This window comes from Vitis riparia, unplaced genomic scaffold, assembly GCF_004353265.1.
Source record: "Vitis riparia cultivar Riparia Gloire de Montpellier isolate 1030 unplaced genomic scaffold, EGFV_Vit.rip_1.0 scaffold776_pilon_pilon, whole genome shotgun sequence".
In the NCBI taxonomy this organism is placed as follows: domain Eukaryota; kingdom Viridiplantae; phylum Streptophyta; class Magnoliopsida; order Vitales; family Vitaceae; genus Vitis; species Vitis riparia.
The window spans coordinates 74,269-95,348 of record NW_023269778.1 but is presented as its reverse complement, the minus strand read 5'-3'; the positions used below and the strand labels follow the sequence as shown (position 1 = coordinate 95,348).

Here is a 21,080-nt window from a genome sequence, read left to right as displayed (position 1 = left end):
TTTCGCTTACTCTTTCCTTCTACAATTTTTTAAACATAGCTTTAAGAAAATTGAGAAGATTATCTGCAGTCGGCGGCACTGATAATTTATTTCTTATGATCATATTTAATACCATAAAGAAGAAAAAAGTATTAAAAAAAAAATTGGCGTGGTGATAAATGCCTTATTTTATTATTTTGGCACTCCCACTTGCGCTACTTGTGCTATGAAAGCCATGCCTTGTAGGGTGAGCGTACAAGCTACTTGTGCTATGAAAGCCATGCCTTTAGGGTGAGTGTACAAACTGCCTTTTACGTAAAGAGTGACTGAATGGGCGACCTTTACAATTAATTAAACTTTTCCTTAAATTATCACCATGTGCCGCCGCAACCTGCATGCTCATGCCATGAATTATCAAGAGTTGTCTACAACGATCACGATAAGATCTTTGTTGAAGTAAAATAGAGATTTTTGAAAGAAAAAAAATTACAGTAATTTTAAAAATAGTATTAAGGTATGATGCTTTTAAAACTATTTTCAAAATTAAATTTATAATATTAATTGAAAATTATCTTTAAAATAAATAATTTCAATTTTTATAATTTACTAAATAATTCTTAATTTAATAAATAAATTTTAAAATGTTTTTATTATTATTCACAGTTTAATTTAATTAGGAAACAAAAAAAAGACAAAATAAGAATAGACAAAAACTAACAAAAGTGATAAGCAAAACAAAGATTGTTTGTATCAGACGGTGCCAAGAATTTATTTCATGGTCATGCCGGTACTCATCATTGATGAATTGATCGGCACCAATAATTGGGTTCAATGATCCATTTCTAGTCTATTTACTTTGAAAAAAACAATTAAAATAAAAAAAAATCTAGGATAATTTATTTATTTTATTTAAAAGTCAAATATAAGAAAATTATTTTTTTAAATACTCTAAAAACAAAAAATAATTATAACTTTTAAATAATTATTACAATATTTATTTATTTTTAAGCAATTCATTACTAACATGTTTACAAATTTTTTGATTGAAAAAAATATTTGTTGAAGATAAAAAAAAATAATAATAATAAAAAAAAAAAAAAAATTGTGATCACAATAATGGATGACATGAAAGGCACCATCACTTATTTTCCAGAATAATTAATTAATTAATTAATAATTAAAAATAAATATCTTAAGGCTATGTGGCTATATTTGACTCCAAAAAAGGTATACATATGAATGGTCAAACAAGGCGGGGTTTGATGCAGAAGTGGGGTACACCCAAAAGGATATAAAATCCATATATGAACACACACCATATGGGAATATGTCATTCTCAATTTATGGAGAAGTAAAATTGGTTTCAAATTCTTGATTTGTCCATCTTTCCGTCTCCATTGTCCCCACCTTCTCTTCACTCTCTCCATAATTCTTATACTCCTTCTCGTAGATTTCATTAATTAATTTTGATTATATTTGAACAAGTTTACCCTTCTATTTTATTTTCCTTCAAAAACATTTTTTTCCCTTTCATTTCATTTTATCCATTTTAATTGTTCTACTCGTATCTCTCACTCTTCCAAAAAACCTAAGATAACTTTATCTTTAACTTAATTTCTCAACACCAAAACTTTATGCTTCTTTCTTCTTGATGGTTCTTTCTCTCATAAATCATATTTTCATCATTATTGTAATTATTAAAAGAAATTTTTAAAAATAAAAATTTTGAAAGAAACAAAGGACAAATCGTTTTTTTTTTTTCTCTCATTCAAGATATTGTAGGTTTATAAACTCAATGTAAATTAAGAATAAGTTTTTATGATATACAATGGGTAAGTTCATTTATAAAGAACTTAATTAAGATAAAGTTTTTAATCATAATGATTACTTAAACTGTGTTATAGTTAAGTTCCATTTAAAAAGAACTTAATTACCAGTTCAATTAAGTTTTGTTTCATCTATAAAAAAACTATATTAAAGTTGTGTTTTTAGTTAGAATGTTAATTTGAACATAAATATAGTTAAGTTTTATTTATGAATTAAAATCATGAGATATTAAGATTGAAGTCCCGATTCTTCAACTAGTTGAGTGTGATTCAAGGTTTTTGTTAAAAAACTTGTTGAAAATCAACATATTTCAAAAAAATTCCAACACTAACTAAAATCTAAATATTTAAACCGTGATAACTTTTTATTCAATCTCATTTTGAACATTATCGAAGTTCACATGAAACCGCAACAAACCCTAATGAAGAACAAAGAGAAAAATGAAAGATGAGATGAATATTAAAGAAGCACATTATATGAGAGAACTTTGCTCTATTTTTTACATGGGTAAGACTTTCATCTTCAATCTGTAGATCTTTGTGCTAGGATTTGAGTTTTATTGGAAAAGGAGGTAACAAAAATAGAAGGAAAAAGGGCAACAACGAGAGAAATGTTGTTTTAAAGGGTTTTAAAAAATGACAAAAATGTTTCAAATGGGTAAATTTAACATAATAAATTCAATTTTATGGAATCATGAAAAAGTGTCTTTTGAAGGGACACCTTCAACATAAATTCAATTTTATAAAATTATGAAAAGTGTCTCAAAAAGGCAAAAATAAATATCCTAAATTTATCAATAGTTTTATAACTATCATATTTTAAGAATTTTTTTTCCAAACTACCATTTTTTAAACTAGGTGTATAAGTTAAAATAGCCCGATAAGATCTTTGTTGAAGTAAAATAAGGATTTCTAAATATATATATAGTAATAATAATTTTTAACATAAAATATTTGGTTAAAAGGGTTGAAATTATTTTAAAAATTAAGGTTTAAAAAAATTACTAATTCAAATTTTAAAATTAACTTTTAAAAATATAAATAAGATCATTTGCCCGACTACAATATATACACTAGGATAATTCATAGTGATTCATTAATTACTGGATATTATACCACACAACAATATATACAATATTCCTTTAATAAACCGGGAAAGATTGATGAATAGCATTCCACATTACATTCTTCTCAAATTAACCTGCATTCGTTCAAACCACACCATTGATACTAGAAACGACTATTACATGGAACAATGCAACTGGGCTTGAGGATTAAATCTTTCCGTTGATTTCATCATCAGGCTATTTTGGAATCCAGACCATGGCATTGTTGTGAACGAAATGGCAGACAGGGACTGTTCCTGGCTTAACATTGAGCACTTTGAAGGCCACATGTTTTGGGTGCCAAGCTGATCTGTCACTATGACAAGCTGACATGGCTTTAGCTTTGCTTCCATCAGCACCCACCGACGGAATCATGTAAGTCCGTGTCTTAGTGAATGTATGGCAGTAGAAAACAGCGTATGGGTACTTCATCTTATAGCACACCACTGATTTGTTGGCAAGCTTCTCCATTCCCACTCCAAACACATACTCCTGGCTCCCCGTTTTGACCTCATTCGCCAGCACATTCACATTTCTTCCAAGCTTTGAAGTGCTGAAATCGATTAGGGACTCTAATGATGTTGTACAGTACCTTGCTTCTCCTTCCATGGCAGGCTCCTCGCATTCCTCTAGCTCCTTTATTATCTCGGCTTCTGTGGATTTTTCTTTCAGGGAAAACCGGTTCAATATTTCAGGTAGCTTGTTGGATGAAAAGGGTATGGATTCAGCAACTTGATGAGGCAAGAAAACAGCTCCATTTGTAGTTGTGGCCAAGTTCATCTTCATTTTTTTACCTGGATGCAGGTCTGTTTCCAAGAAGTTACCTATTTTTGAGTCATCTACTTGAGCCTCTTCTCCCGCGGGTTGAGAGAATTTATCGAAGTGGATGTGAATAGTACAAGAGGCAGTAGAAGCATCGACAGAACTTAGACCTTCTGTTGAATTTGCAAGTACAGCAATTACAAAGAAGAGTTAGAAATGTTAGTCTAGACAAATAATTTTCAAGAAATAAAGCAAATAGTTATAAAGAGCAATCTTTACTCTGCAGTTTAATTCTATGATAGGAGACCATAATTAGAATCAGTAAAAGATGTTGCAGAAGAGTAGGGTAGAGATTTAATGAAACTAACTGGACTGCAACAGATCTAGTACAGCTTTAGGCATGGGAGTGCGAGGCAAAGCCAACTTCCAGTAATCCTCATCAGGTAGAGAGGCATGGATTACTACCACCATCACCTGCATGCATGCCACCAAGTTCATTTATTCATGTAAGTTCCATTACAACGAGATAATTAAACTAGCACATGAGTGTCCTGAAGATCCCTTCTCAAGAATAGGTGTTTGTAAATGTGGATATAAACAATTTTATCACCAATCATGTGACCCCTCAACCACCACTGCTTGGCTGGTCTTTCAATCACGAATAAAAACAACTAAGCAGTCAATTTACGTTTTATGAAGTGTCTATTTGTTTAATAATATCCTTTTAATTTGTCAAATATTTATAAAAATAATATATAAAATATCATATTATGCACTTGTGTTACACAAAGGATGTCAAGGGTCGTCCTCTCCCCTGATCTTATAGGGTTGAAGCATCCGATTAGTTGGACTGGAGTATTGGAAAAAAAGTGAAGCTTGTCCAAAAAGGATAAAATCTTAACCAGAAGAAAAAAAAAATATCAACACGTTATATTGGAGTATGATTATGTCATTTTCATACAATATTATCATATTAAAAAATAAATTAATTAATTAATATTTGATATAAATGAAAAACATTTTTTGCAGTGATTTTGATAACATTTTATTCAATAAAAAAAATTGGAAAAAAATGTTTTTCAAATAATTCTTTAATGGCTATTTTTCCCAATGTTAAATTTCTATCTTGATCATCAAATATAAGTAAATTTAATAAATAATTCTTAAAATATTTTAATTATTATTCACAGTTTAATTTAATTAAGAAAAGAAGATAAAATGAAAACGAGCAAAAGTGATCATAAAAATTCACAAAAACCTAACAAATTAAATTAAGTATCACGATTATTGGTGTCTAGCGGCACCAAGAATTTATTTCATGGCCACTCTGGCATGGATGGAATGATGGGTACTGATAGTAGGGTTCAATGAATCATTTCTAGTGTATTTTCTTTGAAAAAAAATAAATAATCAAATTTTGCATAAAAAATTAAAAGTAGCAAAATCTATAGACGATAATTCCATGTTTATATTTCTATTTAACAATTAACATAATAAGTGTCCTAGGATGTATTTCCTATTTTTCTTTTTAAAATAAAAAATAATCAAATTTTGCATAAAAATCATAACTTTTTATACAAAAAGCATACATTATATATTTTAAATATTTAAAATTGATTTTAAAATTTTAAATATTTAAAATAGTAAAAAAAAAAAAATTGAATACTTCGTTTTTTTCAATACACTATTTCAAATACAGGGGAAAAGTATATAAAAAGAAAGAAAAAATGAAAGAAGATAAAAATAAATAAATAAAATTAATAAATTATTTTTATACATGTTTTCAAATTTATTTTATAAGTATTTCATATAAAAATTAAATAATTTGAAAACTAATTTTAATAATATTTTATATTTTCATATTTTTCATAAGAAAATCAAATATAAGAAAATCATTTTTTCAATATTTTTTATTTAATATATTCTAAGAGCAAAACATAGTTATATTTTTTAAATAATTATTATAATACTTAATTTTTTAAGTAATTCATTACTAACATTTTTACAAAAATTTTGATTAAAAAAATATTGGTTGAGGACACAAGAGAACTTGTGATCACAATAATGGATAACATGAAAGGTAAGATCACTTATTTTCAAGAATAATTAATTAATTAATTAATTTAAAAAATTGATTTAAAAATTAGACAAAATACAAATAAAAAAATAAAGAAGAAAAAATATGAAAAATAAATAAAAAATAAATTTAAATACAATAAAATGCCTTTATATGCTATTTAAAACTAATTTCAACACAAAGTACGTGAGAATATGTCATTCTCAATTTATGAAGTAAAATTGGTTACAAATTCTTGATTCGTCCGTCTTTCCAGCTCAATATCCCACAATATCTCAGTCTTCAAATGCAATAGATTCATTCCTAGACATGGGAAGCCTTTCGTCACAATTGGACAATAATCCACAAGATCACATGCTTGCTGAAGCACACCTATACCAATTGAGAACATTTATATTGATTTGCCAATTGAGATGTCATCTCAGCATGCAATATCTCCTTCCTCAAATATAACAGATTTGTTCTCAAACATGGAAGACATCTCGACTCAATTGAAGACCCATCTTGACATATCACAACAACCAGTTATGACAGTCCAACCCCATGACATGAAATGCTCATATTCAAGTTCTCCAAAATTCCCTTTGGCTAGTTCGACTTCGTAAGGCTCCTTATTATTTAAAAATTTATGCAATGGTTGCCACCAACGGCCCCCACCCACACTTCCCATCCAAACCAAAGACCCTCAGGGAAGCAAACATAACTTGTATAGACCATTGTCAATTTTGCCTTGGACTAGAGCTCTCTTTGTAGTTTGATCCTTTACAACAAAACCATTAGCATGAAATTCAACAACTACTTTATTATCAGCGCTTAACTTACGAACATTAAGAAGATTCGTAGCAATGCGAGAAACATGTAAAACACTTTTTAGAATTAAAGGTCGTGAACCAAAAAGAAGAGAAGAAGAACCAACATGATATAGTCAGACCAATACCATTTGAGACAATAACTTTGTTAGGGCCCAAAAATAGGAGAGGTGTTGTGACATTATTCAAATTAAGAGTGAGATGATGAGTAGCACTAGTGTCGATAAGCTAGTTGTCATTACCAACAATAGAAAGAGAAGCAATTATTGTTGCAAGTTGATTATTTACATAAGGTTATTTACATATTAGAAAGAATAATCAAAACAATGATAACAATTGATAACAATATGACCATATTTGTTACGAACTTGGCACTATGGCTTATCCAATGTTTTAAGATCTAGATCAAACCGACTTGTCCAACTGGTCGGCAACCTTTCCAACCCGATTAAGGTAATTAATCCATCTTTAATTTGGACCACTGTCGAATCAGGTGAACTAGCAATCAAACTATCAAACTAGATGAATCGTTCGATTTTTGTTGTACTGATCAACTATCGTTCGATTTTTGTTGTACCGATCAACTATCGTTTGATCAAAATAGGGTGGACTTAACTATCCCACAGCCCAAAGCTTAGTTGCTTACTTGTTTGTCTGGAAACGACATATATCTAGCATATAGTGCAAGAATGCTTTATAACAGACAGGTTGCCTATTGCGAACTTGCCATCAAAGCCATTGCATCTTCTTTTATTACAACAAAAATAAAAACACGCGACATGTTTGTAGAATGAGTCGTTATCAAGGGTTTCGTCCTGACAAGAAAACAAAAGAGACTAAAAAGCAAAACAAATTAAAAAGCTGATGATCATCTTTGTATTGCTGCTATGGCACTATTTCAGTACTGAAAAGTACCACCCAAATAAAAATGATAACATAACCAAGGTTCCATGGCGTCTGATGATTACTATCTTCCTCTACACTCGCTCGTTCTCACCAAAATGGTACCAGTTCAAGCCCAAATACAATTCCGATAATGTCGTCTCTGAATCAAGCATTCATCATCAAGCTTGATCACCCAAATTATCTTTTATTGTGTACTCAGATGCTGAGTATTGTAATCGTTAATGGACTCAAGGAGACGATCGATGGCTCACAACCTTCTCCTCCAATTTTTCTTGAGAATTCTAAAAGTACAAACCCAAATTTTCAGATCTGGCAACAACACAGTCGTTTATTCATGTGTTGGATTTATTAATCTCTCATGGAAAATGTAATGTCTTAAATCATCGATCACTTCCGCTTCTGAAATCTGGAGTGCTCTTGAAAAATTCTCCTTTGCTACATCAAAGGCTAGAATTATGCAACTTCGTCTTTAACTTCAGACTATGAAGAAAGACGGTTTGAATATGATGGAATATCTTCTCAAGGTAAAATTTGTTGCAGATAATCTTGTTGCAATCGGAGAATCGATTTCTGAACATGACCACGTTCTTTATTTGCTTGGTGGTTTAGGAGTTGATTACAACTCCTTTGTGGTCTCTATAACATCTAGGCATGAACCTCTGTATCTAGCAGAGATACACAGTATGTTGCTTACTTATGAGCATTTCTTAGAGCAACAAAATGCCACTGATGAGGCCAATCTTCTTTAAGCAAGCATAGCCTCCATGCCATCGCAAGGAAACAACTATAAGAAAAATCAAAGGACTGGACAATTCAAGTTTCAACGAGGAAACAATAACTAGAGTTAGTCACAATTCAACCAGCAACAGTTTGGCCTTCAAGGACGTGGTTTCTATACCAATGGAAATTCAAGTAGAGGTAATAATCGAGGTAATTTTGGAAACAATTTTGCTAATTTATTGAGAACTAATTTTTCCAAAAATGGTGGTGGTAAGCTCAATATTTTTGGAACCAAACAGGTCATTGAATCGATCGGACAGATTGAACCACGGTCAAACCTATGAGATTTGAATATATAATTTATATTTTATTAATCCTAAGATTTTTATAGTGGTTTGACATAACCCAACCTACATCCACTCTCCTCTATCTTCAATCTCAAGTTTGAGGTCTCACTAATTCAAGGCTTCCAAATCAAGCCTTCAAGCAATACAATTGGATTATAGTTTCAATCCACTTTTTTCGACTTTTGGCTCCAAGCATTCTTTACAATCCTCAAGAGATACCTCACTCTTGAATAACTCCTCAATGATACCCTACACTTGAGAATCCCTAGGTGATATCTCAAGCTTGGATTTTTCCTCTCAAAGATTTACAAATAATTTCACAAAATCCTAGTACAAAACTTTATATTCAAATGTATAAGAAAAATTATGATTGAAAGATGCACTAATGATATGGAAGTTTTAGAATAATGGTACACTAAAAAACACACTCTCTCAAGGCTAAAATATATTCAAGAAATGTTTAGGAATGTTAAGCTCTTGAAACAATGAAGATTAAAGCATTTTTATGGAGGGAAAAAAACCAAACTAGCCATTGAGAGTTCATTCGGTCAGGCTCCGGTTTGATCGGTTCACTAGTTATTAGCATTTAATGCATGACATGTGATCATTGGACCTCGGCCGCCCCTTGACTGTCCCTCGACCGGTTGAGGTTCAATCTTGACCAATTGAACAAGTATTCTAGAATATAGAGAAGGTTTTTACACCCCTTGACCGATTAAACTAAACAGGTCGATCGATTCCTTATCCGATTCAACTGATTGAGCTATTTTTGGCTCAACAACCATATTTTTCAACTTAAAACCTTTTAAACAAATTCGTAAAGCATTTGAAACAAGGTTTTATTTGAAAACATGAAATTATCCAATTTTAAAATATTTAAAACAAAATAACTCTTGGATGATTTTGGTGCATAAATAAAGAATGTAATGCATGAAAAACCTAGTGCACCAACAACCTTACAAAGAAATCCTATGATAATTAAGTCTTGAAAAACACTTCTTTTTTAGGTCTTCTTCTTCTTATTGATTTTCCTTTGGGTTTGTGTTGATTTTATCTTTGTGATTGTTACTTTGGGAATCTTTTTTTCTAGTCACACTTGAAATATAATCATTAGTTCAAACCTTATTTTGTTATCATCAAAATCGAGATTAACCAAATATTGGTTTCACAGTATGCAAGATATTCCTTGTGGGCTTTTCTTTCCTCTTACCCTGAACAAAATCTTTCAAGATTGCTTTCTTTTGTCCCTCACACATAGGGTCGAAATAAGTAGTCATTTCAAGTCAAGCCTAGATTAGGAGGTCCATATTTACCCATAAGAGCACAAACCCATCATTCTTGCACTTGGAGCATTTTGCACAAATGTGCCCATAATTTCTTTTTGTGACAATGAAATAGCATGAGATATATTTTCATAAAATGTCATGGGTTGAATTTTTCTTAACCTTCAATTCCATATTTTTTTTATTAAAATTTCTAGTAAAAAATAATGTCAAGGTTTTTATAAAATTATCTAGGATTAAATCCTTTGGACTTTCCTTGATTATACCCTTATGTCCTTTTGGCCCATTAACTAATTTTTATATCACTTACCCCTTTTATGTAAATATATAACTTGTGTTAGCCCAAGGGTTCTCCTAATCAGGTTTTGATGATAACAAACCATGGTTAAGTGACTAATTGTTTTAAACTGTTAAGAATCTCAGGCTTAATCTCAAAAATTCATCAAGGACCAAACGAATACGGGATCGAGATCATTTGGAAGACTTGTGATCATAGGAAATGAATGTAAGATGATAGCATGAGTGCACTTAGGATGTTCATACCTTTTCATGCATCTTAGAAAACTCGGTTTATTCTCTAAAACTTGATTTTCTTTAAAACCCGAGTTTTATCAAATATACCTTAGGCAAATTGATTCAAAATTGGCATATTAACTCACCTAAAGACTTTGCCTAAGTATTGGAAAAGAAAGAAATAAAAAAGGATAGGTTTTCGGGGCCAAAAGGCTCAACCGGTTGAGGCTATGGCCAACCGGCTCAACCGGTTGGGGAACCGGTCGACCGATTGCCCTTGTCCGGTCGAGGGAGACACAAAATTTTCTCTCTCTCCCAGTAGCTTTCTCTTCCCGGTCGAGCCTCACCCTTGTCCGGTCGAGGCAACGGTAACCTGTCATGCATTAAATGCACCAACGGCTAGTGATCCGGTTGACCCTTTGCTCGTCCGGTCGAGGCTACTTTTCTACTGTTTTTGTCTCCCGAGCTTAGAAACTTATAAATTGAGAGTTCCTCTTCATTTATGAGTAAGAGAACTATTGCATTCAAAGCCTACCTACCTGTTCTTGATTAAAAAGCTCTATTTTTCTTTCTAAGTGCATCAAACCATCACTTGCATATTCTTAGTGCACTCTTGCAATTCATCCTAGCTTTCTCTTGTACTTGAGCCATCCTTAAGCTAGGTTGAGAGTTTCATCCTTGTGTAAACTGAGTGTGAAAGCCTTCAAGTGGTTCAAATCTTGAAGAGATTGTGTAAGAGCCCATTGGAGCCGAAATCCAAGTGTAAGGCGATTGAAAGCTTGATTGAAGCTTCAAGATAGTGGAACCCTTACTCGGATAGGAGATTGAGGAGAGTGAACGTAGGCAAGGAAGGGCCGAACCACTATAAACCCGAGTTTGAATTCTCTAACTCTATCTCTTTCCTTTATTTATTTTGTGGATATATTATTGTGTGGAAAAAGATTTTGAAAAACCCAATTCACCCCCCCTTTTGGGTATTTTCCTTAATTAATTCATAGTCTTTGTTTTATCAACTTGTAATTATCATCATAGCATGTCCTAAATTAATATTTTAAATTGCTTTTGACCTTTTTGAGGCTAATTTAAAATATGGAAGGAAGTGACATAAAAGGTTATGATGGTTAAAGCCATAGCGGTTTGTCACATGGATACATCAGCTTGACACCCAAATCATTTGGTCTTAGAGTGCTCAAAGTTAAGCTAGGAACTCCTGTTTGCCACTTTCTCTCAAATAATGACATAGTCTGGATTCCTAAATAGTTAGAAATTAATTTAATATGTAAAGAAGCCTCATGCCCAGTTGCATATATACTTCCATTTTATAGATAATTAATAGAATAAATCCAGGTTTGATCATGAATGTATATATATATATATATATACACATGTATAATGTGTCAATGTATTACTATGTATTCAACAATATATGCAGATTTGAGGAATGTATATTGTGTGTGACTAACTTACTTGACATTGTGGAAGGATTCAATAGCTTTTAATGGAAGAAATAGAATTAATTACTGAGAAAATAGAGGCTATGTTTAATTAAGAAAAACACCCAAGAGGGGGGTGAATTGAGTTTTTTAAAATCTTTTCAATGATTACAATTTCAAGCACAATATAAATGAAAGTAAAGAGATAGAGTTAGAGAATTCAAACTCGGGTTTTATAGTGGTTCGGCACTTCCTTGCCTACGTCTACTCTCCTCAATCTCCTAACCGAGTGAGGGTTCCACTAACTTGAAGCTTCAACCAAACTTCTAATCTTCTTACACTTGGATTCCGGCTCCAATGGACTCTCACACAATCTCTTCAAGAATTACACCTCTTGAAGGCTTAAACGCTTGGCTTTTATAAGAATAACACTCAACCTAGCTCAAAGATGGATCAAATACAAAACAAAGCTAGGATGACTCACAAAGGTGCACTAAGGAGTATGCAAATGATGATTTAATGCACCAAGAAGGAAATGAGAGCTTTTTGATCAAAAACAGGTAGGTAGACAATTGATTGCAAGTGTTCTCTTGTTCATAAATGAAGTGGAGCTCTTAATATATAGGTTTCTAAGCCCATGAGTCAAAAACAGCAAAAGGTACACTTGACCGGTCAAGTTAAGGGTTGACCAGATCACTAGCCGTTGGACATTAAATGCTTTGACAGGTTACCGTTGCCTCGACCGAACCTCGATCGAGAAGGGTGTGAACCTCAATCGGGAAGAGAAGGCTACTAGATAAGAGAAAGTGTTTTTGACACTCCTCGACCGGACAAGGGCAACCGGTCGATTGGTTCCCCAACCGGTTGAGCCGGTTGGCCATAGCCTCGACCGGTTGAGCCTTTTGGCCTCGAAAACCTTCCTTTTTAAATTCCTTTCTTTTCTACTACTTAGGCAAGGTCTTTAGGAGAATAAATATGTCAGTTTTAAAACATTTTGCCTAATGTACATTTGATAAAACTCGGGTTTGAATGAATTTGAAAGTTTAAAGAATAAACCGAGTTTTTCAAAGATGTATGAAATGGTATGAAAACCTTAAGTGCACCCATGCATTCATCTTACATTCATTTCCTATGATCAAGGGACTTCCAATAGTCTCGATCTTGTATCCATTTGGTCCTTGAATGAATTTCCAAAATTATACCTGAGATTCTTTACCATTTAAAACAATTAGTCACTTAACTATGATTTGTTACCATCAAAACCCGATTAGGAGAACCCTTGGGCTAACAATTACGTAATAAATAAATTAAGTTGCAGTCTCTCTTGTTTGCATCCATATCAATCCTATTGTCACATTGAAACTTCCTTTTAGCCAAGATTGGTGGTTGATACCAAAAACCTACCTTTTTGTACTGTATTATTACTACAATTGAATTTATACTTGCATCATTTATCTAAAAAACGTTTTTATTAAAGATAAGCTAGTACTTCCAATTAATGTATATTTTGAAAATTAAAATATAAAGTTTAAATCACATTTAAGCCCAAATCACATTAATGATCAAGTAATGTCAAGGTCTAAATTACACTAACGACCAAATCAAGTCAAAGCTATCCGGTCATATTAAGACCCAACTCAAGTCAAGATGCCTAAATTATACAAAGCTCAAATCAAGTCAAGACTCAAAACCACATCAAGTCAAAGTACAAATTAAACTCAAATTAATTGAGATCAAGCTTTAGCAAGCTCTAGATAAATAGAAAAACAAGGAAAGAGCTAGATAAAGTGGATATTATATCTATAGCTAGAAAACCAAGCTCTCTCTCTCTCTCTCTCTCTCTCTCTCTCTCTCTCTATATATATATATATATATATATATATATATATATAAGTATGATTGGTCAAACCATATTAAAAACCTTATATATCATTTTTATCTTTATGTTATTACACTAACAAGTGTGATCCTAACTAGCTTCCACCAACATAATAAATTAATGGAGACTTTCTCCAAATAACGTAAACCTGATATTTTCTATTCTTGTATGATTGGTATTTGTTTTTGAGAAAGTGGGAGTGTGTTCTTGGTCTTTTTTTTTTTTTTGTTGCTCCAAATTAATCTAAAAGAATCTTTCGAACTAGCAGTTCCCTAGCTTTAGACCTTTGTTGATGAATGAAACGTAACCAATATTCTCTTGTATTTCAACATGTATGAAATGGAAAAACCTTTCATATTTCATATCTTCCCATAAAAACACAAATTTTATCTCATCAAGGTAAATGGTTGAGAATTTAAGTTGGTACTTTTTCTCTTCGTCTATACTTTCTTGGTTATGTTTGATTTTTGAAAATTTGAGGAAAAATATAATAAAAATAAAAAAGAAAAAAGAAAAGAAAAGTGGAAAAGAAAAGTGAAACCAAATAAAAAATAAATTCAAAATTAATAAAATATTTTTATATGCTTTTTGAAATTTAATTTACTTATTTCCCTTTATCATATAAATATTAAATAATTTTAAAATACATAAATTTGTAATTAATTTTTGTTATATATATATTAATATATTTTTAAATTTTTTTTACAATAAAACCAAAGATGTGAAAACCATATTCTTTAATATTTTTTCTTTAGTTAATATTTTTTAAGGAACCAAAAATAGTTTAAATGATTATTGTCACACTGAGTAAAAATCTTGCAGACAAAATTAAATACAGAGAAATAATTTGGTGATAAGGTTGCCAATTGCCGACTTGCCTTCAGATCCATTTTATCTTTTTCTACAACAATAGGTTGCCAATTGCCAACTTGCCATCAAAACCATTGAATCTTCTTTTATAACACATGTTTGTAGGATGAGTCATTATCAAGGGTGTCGTCCTGATAAGAAAACAAAAGAGACTAAAAAACTAAACAGAAAAGCTGATGGTCATTGTATTGCTGCTATGGCACTACTTTTCCAGTACCGAAAAGTACCACCCAGATAAAAATGATAACATGATCAAGGTATATTGCTTTGTGTCTTATTAATGTGTATTTAAATATTATCTCTTTATATTTATCAAAATCCTCTTACATATACATGCCAAATTAGCTATCAATTCATTTCACTTCTTCCCACCCAGCTTAACCTTATTTCTCTTGGTGTCTCTAAAACTACTGTTCCTTTCTGCTACAGTCCTTTCTACTACACTTCATGACTTCAATGGAGTTTCATCTTCTTCCCATTCTGAGTTTCCCTCTCTGTGAGACTTTACTTTTACCTTGCTAGCTTTTAATTTTGGTAACATACCGGTTATATAGAAGAGGCCTATGCTAGCTTTACTTTCTCATCTTCCACGTAATTTTTTCCACGACATGCAGAATAATTAATGTATATTTATGTTATTTTGCAAAAATGGCACTCATCCTGCATTTTTCTCTAATAAAATGAGCACTTTCTTGTTTGAGAATTTTGTAGGAATAGTGTAAATAATTTCTATTTTTATTTTTAGGAATTATTTTTAATTTATTTTATTTTATTCTATTAGTCTTATATATATATTTTGTAAGAGTCCTATTGAGAATTATTTTTTATTTTATTTTATTCTATTAGTGTTATATTTTTGGGAAAAGTCCTTTCGAAATTGTGTTAGTAGAGTTTCATTCATTTTATAAGTAGAATCACCTTACATTTTGTGTCATCTTCTAATTACAAGTGGATTCCCATTGAGACTATGTTATTGGCTTATAAAGTAAATCCGTATACCAATTTTTCAGAGAGTTTTTCAGGGAGTATTTTCATACATCTATTTGGAGGAATTCTTTCGAAACCCAAGTTGTACACATCTAGCTTATAGAGTACACATCTCGCTCTATTCTTCTTATTTATTATGTTCTTTATTTGTATTTTTTGAGCTAGTCTCTTGTTTCCATACCCTTAATTCCAACAAATTTAAGTTTGTGGGTATTCCAACTTCTCCTAAAGCTTCAGTGTGTAATTTATATGCATGAACCTGGTGGCAGGTGGTGGTAGCAGTGAGCCATGCTTCTCTACCTTCTGAGGATTACTGGAAGTTGGCCTTGCCAAATACTCCAATGCCGAGGGCTGTGCGAGATCTCTTGCAACTCAGTTAATTATAATTGAATCTCTAAACTCATATGCAACAATTGTTTTCCTTTTAGTTTGGTGAAGAAAATAATTTTCTGTCGAATATTAGTCGGCAGCTTATTCTTAATTTCACTGCTGAATAATTTGCAGACTCGATGGAGGATGGAAGTTCTATCAATGCCAGCGAGATTGTGCTAAATGCCTTCCCAGGAAATGATTATGTCCAACAGCAAAACCCATCAGCTGCCGAAACCCCCACTGAAGATCGACCTCAAGATACTTCAAGAAAAGGTTACTTCTTTGGAAAAAGACCTGCATTCCAGCACGAAAATGAAGATGCACTTCAGAAAAACTACAAATCGAGCTCTGTTCTTACCCCATCAAATAGCCGACTCCATACCCTTTTCATCTGACAAGCTACCAGAAATTCTAAATAGGTTTTCACTTAAGCAAGATTTTGAGGAAGCTGAAATAATGAAGGAAACAATACAAGAGTGTGAACAACCAGCCCTGGAAGGAGATTCCAGGTTCTGTGCCACATCCTTGGAGTCCCTAGTTGATTTCAGCATTTCAGAGCTTGGGAAGAACATCAAAGCAATCTCAAATGAGGTTGAAATGGTGGTTGCAGACAAATCAGTGGTGTGCCATAAGCAGAAGTACCCATACGCTGTGTTTTACTGCCATGCAATCCACAACACAAGGGTTTACACACTTCCATTTGTGGGAACCGAGGATGGAACCAAAGCTGAAGTTGTGGCTTCTTGCCATATCGATACATCGGCTTGGAACCCGAAGCATGCAGCCTTTAAATTTCTGAAAGTTAAACTAGGAACTGTCCCTGTTTGCCATTTCCTTCCCCATAATGATATCATCTGGATTCCCAAATAACTAGAAATTTGAAGAAAGCATCAAGAATTTGTAATTCAGTCATGCATGATTGGTTAAGCATGTAAAATTATCTCAATTATTTCTATGAAATCCCATTTTAGTTACTATTACTTACTAGACACATACATAGAGTTATCTTGGGTTTTTTGGAAGAGTGAGAGATACGAGTGGAACAATTAAAATGGATAAAAAAAAAAATGAGAGGGAAAAAAAATGCTTTTGAAGGAAAATAAAATAGAAGGGTAAACTTGTTCAAATATAATCAAAATTAATGAAATCTATCATGAGTATATGAATTATGGAGAGAGAAAGGGAAAACATATATAAATTTGTATTAAGAATTTAAGAGTGGAAGAGAAGGTGGGGACAATGGAGATGGAAAGATGGACAAATCAAGAATTTGTAACCAATTTTACTTCTCCATAAATTGAGAATGACATATTCCCATTTGGTGTGTGTTCATATATGGATTTTATATCCTTTTGGGTGTACCCCACTTATGCATCAAACCCAACCTTGTTTGCTCATATATATGTATATCTTTTTTGGAATCAAATATAGCCACATAGCCTTAAGATATTTATTTTTAATTATTAATTAATTAATCTGGAAAATAAGTGGCGGTGCCTTTAATGTCATCCATTATTGTGATCACAATTTTTCTTGTATCTTCAACAAATATTTTTAAAATCAAAATATTTGAAAACATGTTAGTAATGAATTACTTAAAAAAATTAAATATTGTAATAATTATTTAAAAATTATAACTATTTTTTTTGTTTTAGAATATTTGAAAAATTATTAAAAAATAATTTTCTTATATTTAATTTTAAATAAAATAAATAAATTATCATACATTTTTATTTTTATTTTTGAATTTTAATTGTTTTTTCAAAGTAAATAGACTAGAAATGAATCATTGAACCCAATATTGGTACCAATCACTTCATCAATGATGTGTGCCAGCATGGCCATGAAATAAATTCTTGGCACCACCGGATACAGACAATCGTGATACTTAATTTAATTTGTTTGGCTTATCACTTTTGCTAGTTTTTGTCCATTCTCATTTTGTATTTTTTTTCTTAATTAAATTAAACTATGAATAACAATAAAAATTTTTTTTTAATTTATTTATTAAATTAAGACTTATTTATTAAATTTTACATATATTTGATGACTAAGATTTAAATTTAACAAAATTGGGGAAAAATAGCCATTTAAGAATTATTTGAAATAGATATTTTTTTTCAATTTTTTTATTAAATAAAATATTATTGAAATCATTACAAAAATACTTTTCATTTATATCAAATATTATTATTATCATTTTTTTAATACTATAATATTGTATGAAAATGATGTACTCCAATAGTCGAATGTGGCTAGTGTGTTGAAAGTCCAATGTGGTACGTTAATGTATTTTTCTTCTTCCGGTCAGGATTTTATCCTTCTGCTTGTCAAGTTCCAATTCTTTTCAAACAACTTTTTCTTTTCCCCTCAATTATTGGTGCAATCTAAATGGTTTGGATTTATATCAAAATATTAATTAATTTTTCTTGAGAACGATATTGTATGAAAATGATTTTATAGAAATCACTTTCATAGAGCTTCTATTTCACATGCGATCTTAGAAGATGTTAAAGCATACGTCAATAATCGTACATGGTTTGGACTGATGTATTAGAGCTTTTATTTCACATGCGATCTTAGAAGATGTTAAAGCATACGTCAATAATGCAGGCATGCAGGTGACAATTTAAGGAAAAGTTTAATCGATTGTAATGGTGGCCCATACAGTCAGTCTTTACGTAAAAGGCAATGAATGAGCTGGCTTGGACACTCACCTTACAAGTCATGGCTTTCATTGCACAAGCGGCGCAAGTGAGACACCATTAATATAAATTCAATTAACGTGAAAGGCAATGACGGAGCTGGTGCTCGTACACTCACCTAACAAATAGTACAAAACCTGAAAGGCATGGCTTTCATTGCACAAGTGGGACACCCAAATGATAAAACAAGGCATTTATCACCACGCCAATAAAGAATTTTTTTTGCCACCACCAAAAGAAAAAAGTAAAGGTAAATAAAAAAATTATTTATTTTTTTATGTTTTTTAAAAATTTATTTTACTTATTTTTACCTATGAAAATTAAATAATTTAAAAATAAATAAATTTTAAACTAATTTTAATTATATTGATTTTTTTTATATATATATAATGAAATCAATGAAGAGAAAGCCATTTTTTTCAGCATTTGTGTAAGTAGTTCCCAAAATATCCAAGAAATCTCTATATATATATAGAAACCAACACACTCCACTGCTTTCCATGCAACTTGCAAGCTTCTTGTCTCAGTTTCTGAGTTGCTGAGCTTTTACCATTAATGGAGTTCCTCCGTCCTCTTCCCATTCTGGCTTTTCTTTCGGTAAGTCCACATCTTTTTCCTCTTCATTTTTGTTATGAATATTGGCAATCAAATATTCTTTCAGTTGTGTTATTGTGATTAATGCAACTGAATTGCAGGTGGTGGTGGTAGTAAGCCATGCTTCTCTACCTTCTGAGGGTTACTGGAAGTTGGTTTTGCCTCACACTCCCATGCCCAAAGCTGTTAGGTTATGTTTGGTTCCGGAACCAAGAGTTTGAATTTGGAGTGGGAATGAAGAAGGTTGAAGACAAATCAGTGGTGTGCCATAAAATTTCGGGTAGCTTCTTAGATGAAAAGGTTATGGAGTCAGCAACTTGACAAGGCAAGAACATAGCTTTATTTGTAGTTTGTGGCAACTGCAACATCATTTTTGTACCTGGGTGCAGATATGTTTGCAAGAAGAAGTTACCTATATTTAAGCCATCTTGAGCTTGCTTTGCATGGAATGGTTGAGGGATTTTGTTGAACTGATTGTGAATCCAAAACATCCGGCAGCAGAAGCATTGAAAGAAGTTACACCTTGAATTTGCAAATTCAGCAATGACAGAGAAAAATTATGAGCTTAATGTGAGATCGAATAACCTAAAAGAAAGGATGTTGCAACTGAGTCTAGAGATGTATTGAAACAAACCGGGCTGCAAGTGATCCTTCACAGCTTTGGGCATGGGAGTATGAGGCGCGGCAAAACCAATTTCCAGTAACCCTCAGAAGGTAGAGAAGCATGGCTTACTACCACCACTACCTGCAATTAAGTTGCATTAATCACAATAACACAACTGAAAGAATATTCGATCGACAATATTCATAACAAAAATGAAGAGGAAAAAGATGTGGACTTACCGAAAGAAAACCCAGAATGGGAAGAGGACGGAGTGTGAACGCTCGTCAAGTTGCTGACTCCATACCCTTTTCATTTAAGAAGCTACCCGAAATTTTGAACCGGCTTTCAGTGAAGGAAAAATCTGCAGAAGCTGAGCTGATGAAGAAGGAGATAGAAGAGTGTGAGGAGGCTGCCATGGATGGAGAATCTAGGTTCTGTGCAACATCATTAGAGTCCCTAATCGATTTCAACACCTCAAAGCTCGGAAGAAATGTGAATGTGCTGACGAATGAGGTAAAAACGGGAAATCAAGAGTATGAATTTGGAATGGGAATGAAGAAGGTTGCAGACAAATCAGTGGTGTGCCATAAGATGAACTACCCATATGCTGTTTTCTAGTGCCATACATTCGCTAAGACACGGACTTACATGATTCCATTGGTGGGTGCTGATGGAAGCGAAGCTAAAGCCACGGCAGCTTGTCACAGTGATACATCAGCTTGGCACCCACAGCATGCGGCCTTCCAAGTGCTCAAAATTAAGCAAGGAACGGTCCCTGTCTGTCATTTCCTTCACAACAATGCCATGGTCTGGATTCCAAAGTAAGGGATAAGCTGAAAGCCTCAAGCCCAGTTGCATTATCAGTTCCATCTGAAAGCTGTTTGTAGTATGAATGGTTTGAAACTTAGAATAAATACAGGTTTGAGGATTAATGTGTGTAGTGTGCAATTGAGGCTATGTATTCATCAACGTGTCCAGGTTGATTGAGGAATATTATGATATGTATAAATATTGTGTACAATAGTATTCAACAATGCATGACTATTTTGGTTGTGATCAATGTTACATATTTTTTTAGTTTGTTTTTATTTTAATTTCAATCGTATGAAATATTGGAAATAACCTTCACTGTTTCATTTATCTACGGAGAAAGAATTGAATAAGATTAATGTCGTGCCCAGAAGGCAAACACCATATGTATAATTTGGGCCACAAGCCCACTGCCCACACACCTTTCTTCTTTATTTCTAATTACCGAATGGGCATCAACGGGGACAAATAAATAAATAATATATAATTTGGGCCAGA

General features: G+C 32.2%; 2 protein-coding genes, 1 long non-coding RNA gene and 1 pseudogene across 4 annotated transcripts; 3 read left to right on the top strand and 1 right to left on the bottom strand.

Annotated features, from left to right (window-relative positions):
• Positions 1-3,015: 3,015 nt before the first annotated feature.
• LOC117910553 (BURP domain-containing protein 3-like) lies at positions 3,016-4,171 on the bottom strand. 2 transcript variants are annotated; one of them, XM_034824659.1, is made up of 2 exons: positions 4,042-4,171; positions 3,016-3,846 (listed from the first exon to the last, which is right to left on the bottom strand). In XM_034824659.1, exons 1-2 carry the CDS (start codon positions 4,169-4,171, stop codon positions 3,110-3,112), a joined length of 867 nt encoding a protein of 288 aa, XP_034680550.1. In that variant the 3' UTR covers positions 3,016-3,109. The 2 variants fall into 2 exon arrangements, with proteins under 2 accessions (XP_034680550.1, XP_034680551.1); XM_034824660.1 differs by lacking the exon at positions 4,042-4,171 and adding an exon at positions 3,953-3,998.
• On the top strand, positions 3,583-3,939 carry LOC117910556. Its single transcript, XR_004650698.1, has 2 exons — positions 3,583-3,627; positions 3,716-3,939. It is a non-coding gene; the product is annotated as an uncharacterized LOC117910556 (long non-coding RNA).
• Positions 4,172-14,968: 10,797 nt separating the features above from the next.
• On the top strand, positions 14,969-16,739 carry LOC117910554 (BURP domain protein RD22-like). The gene is made up of 3 exons (XM_034824661.1): positions 14,969-15,006; positions 15,767-15,872; positions 16,002-16,739. Exon 3 carries the CDS (start codon positions 16,050-16,052, stop codon positions 16,737-16,739), a length of 690 nt encoding a protein of 229 aa, XP_034680552.1. The 5' UTR covers positions 14,969-15,006; positions 15,767-15,872; positions 16,002-16,049.
• Positions 16,740-19,113: 2,374 nt separating this feature from the next.
• On the top strand, positions 19,114-20,755 carry LOC117910555 (annotated as a pseudogene).
• The last annotated feature ends 325 nt before the right edge of the window (positions 20,756-21,080 follow it).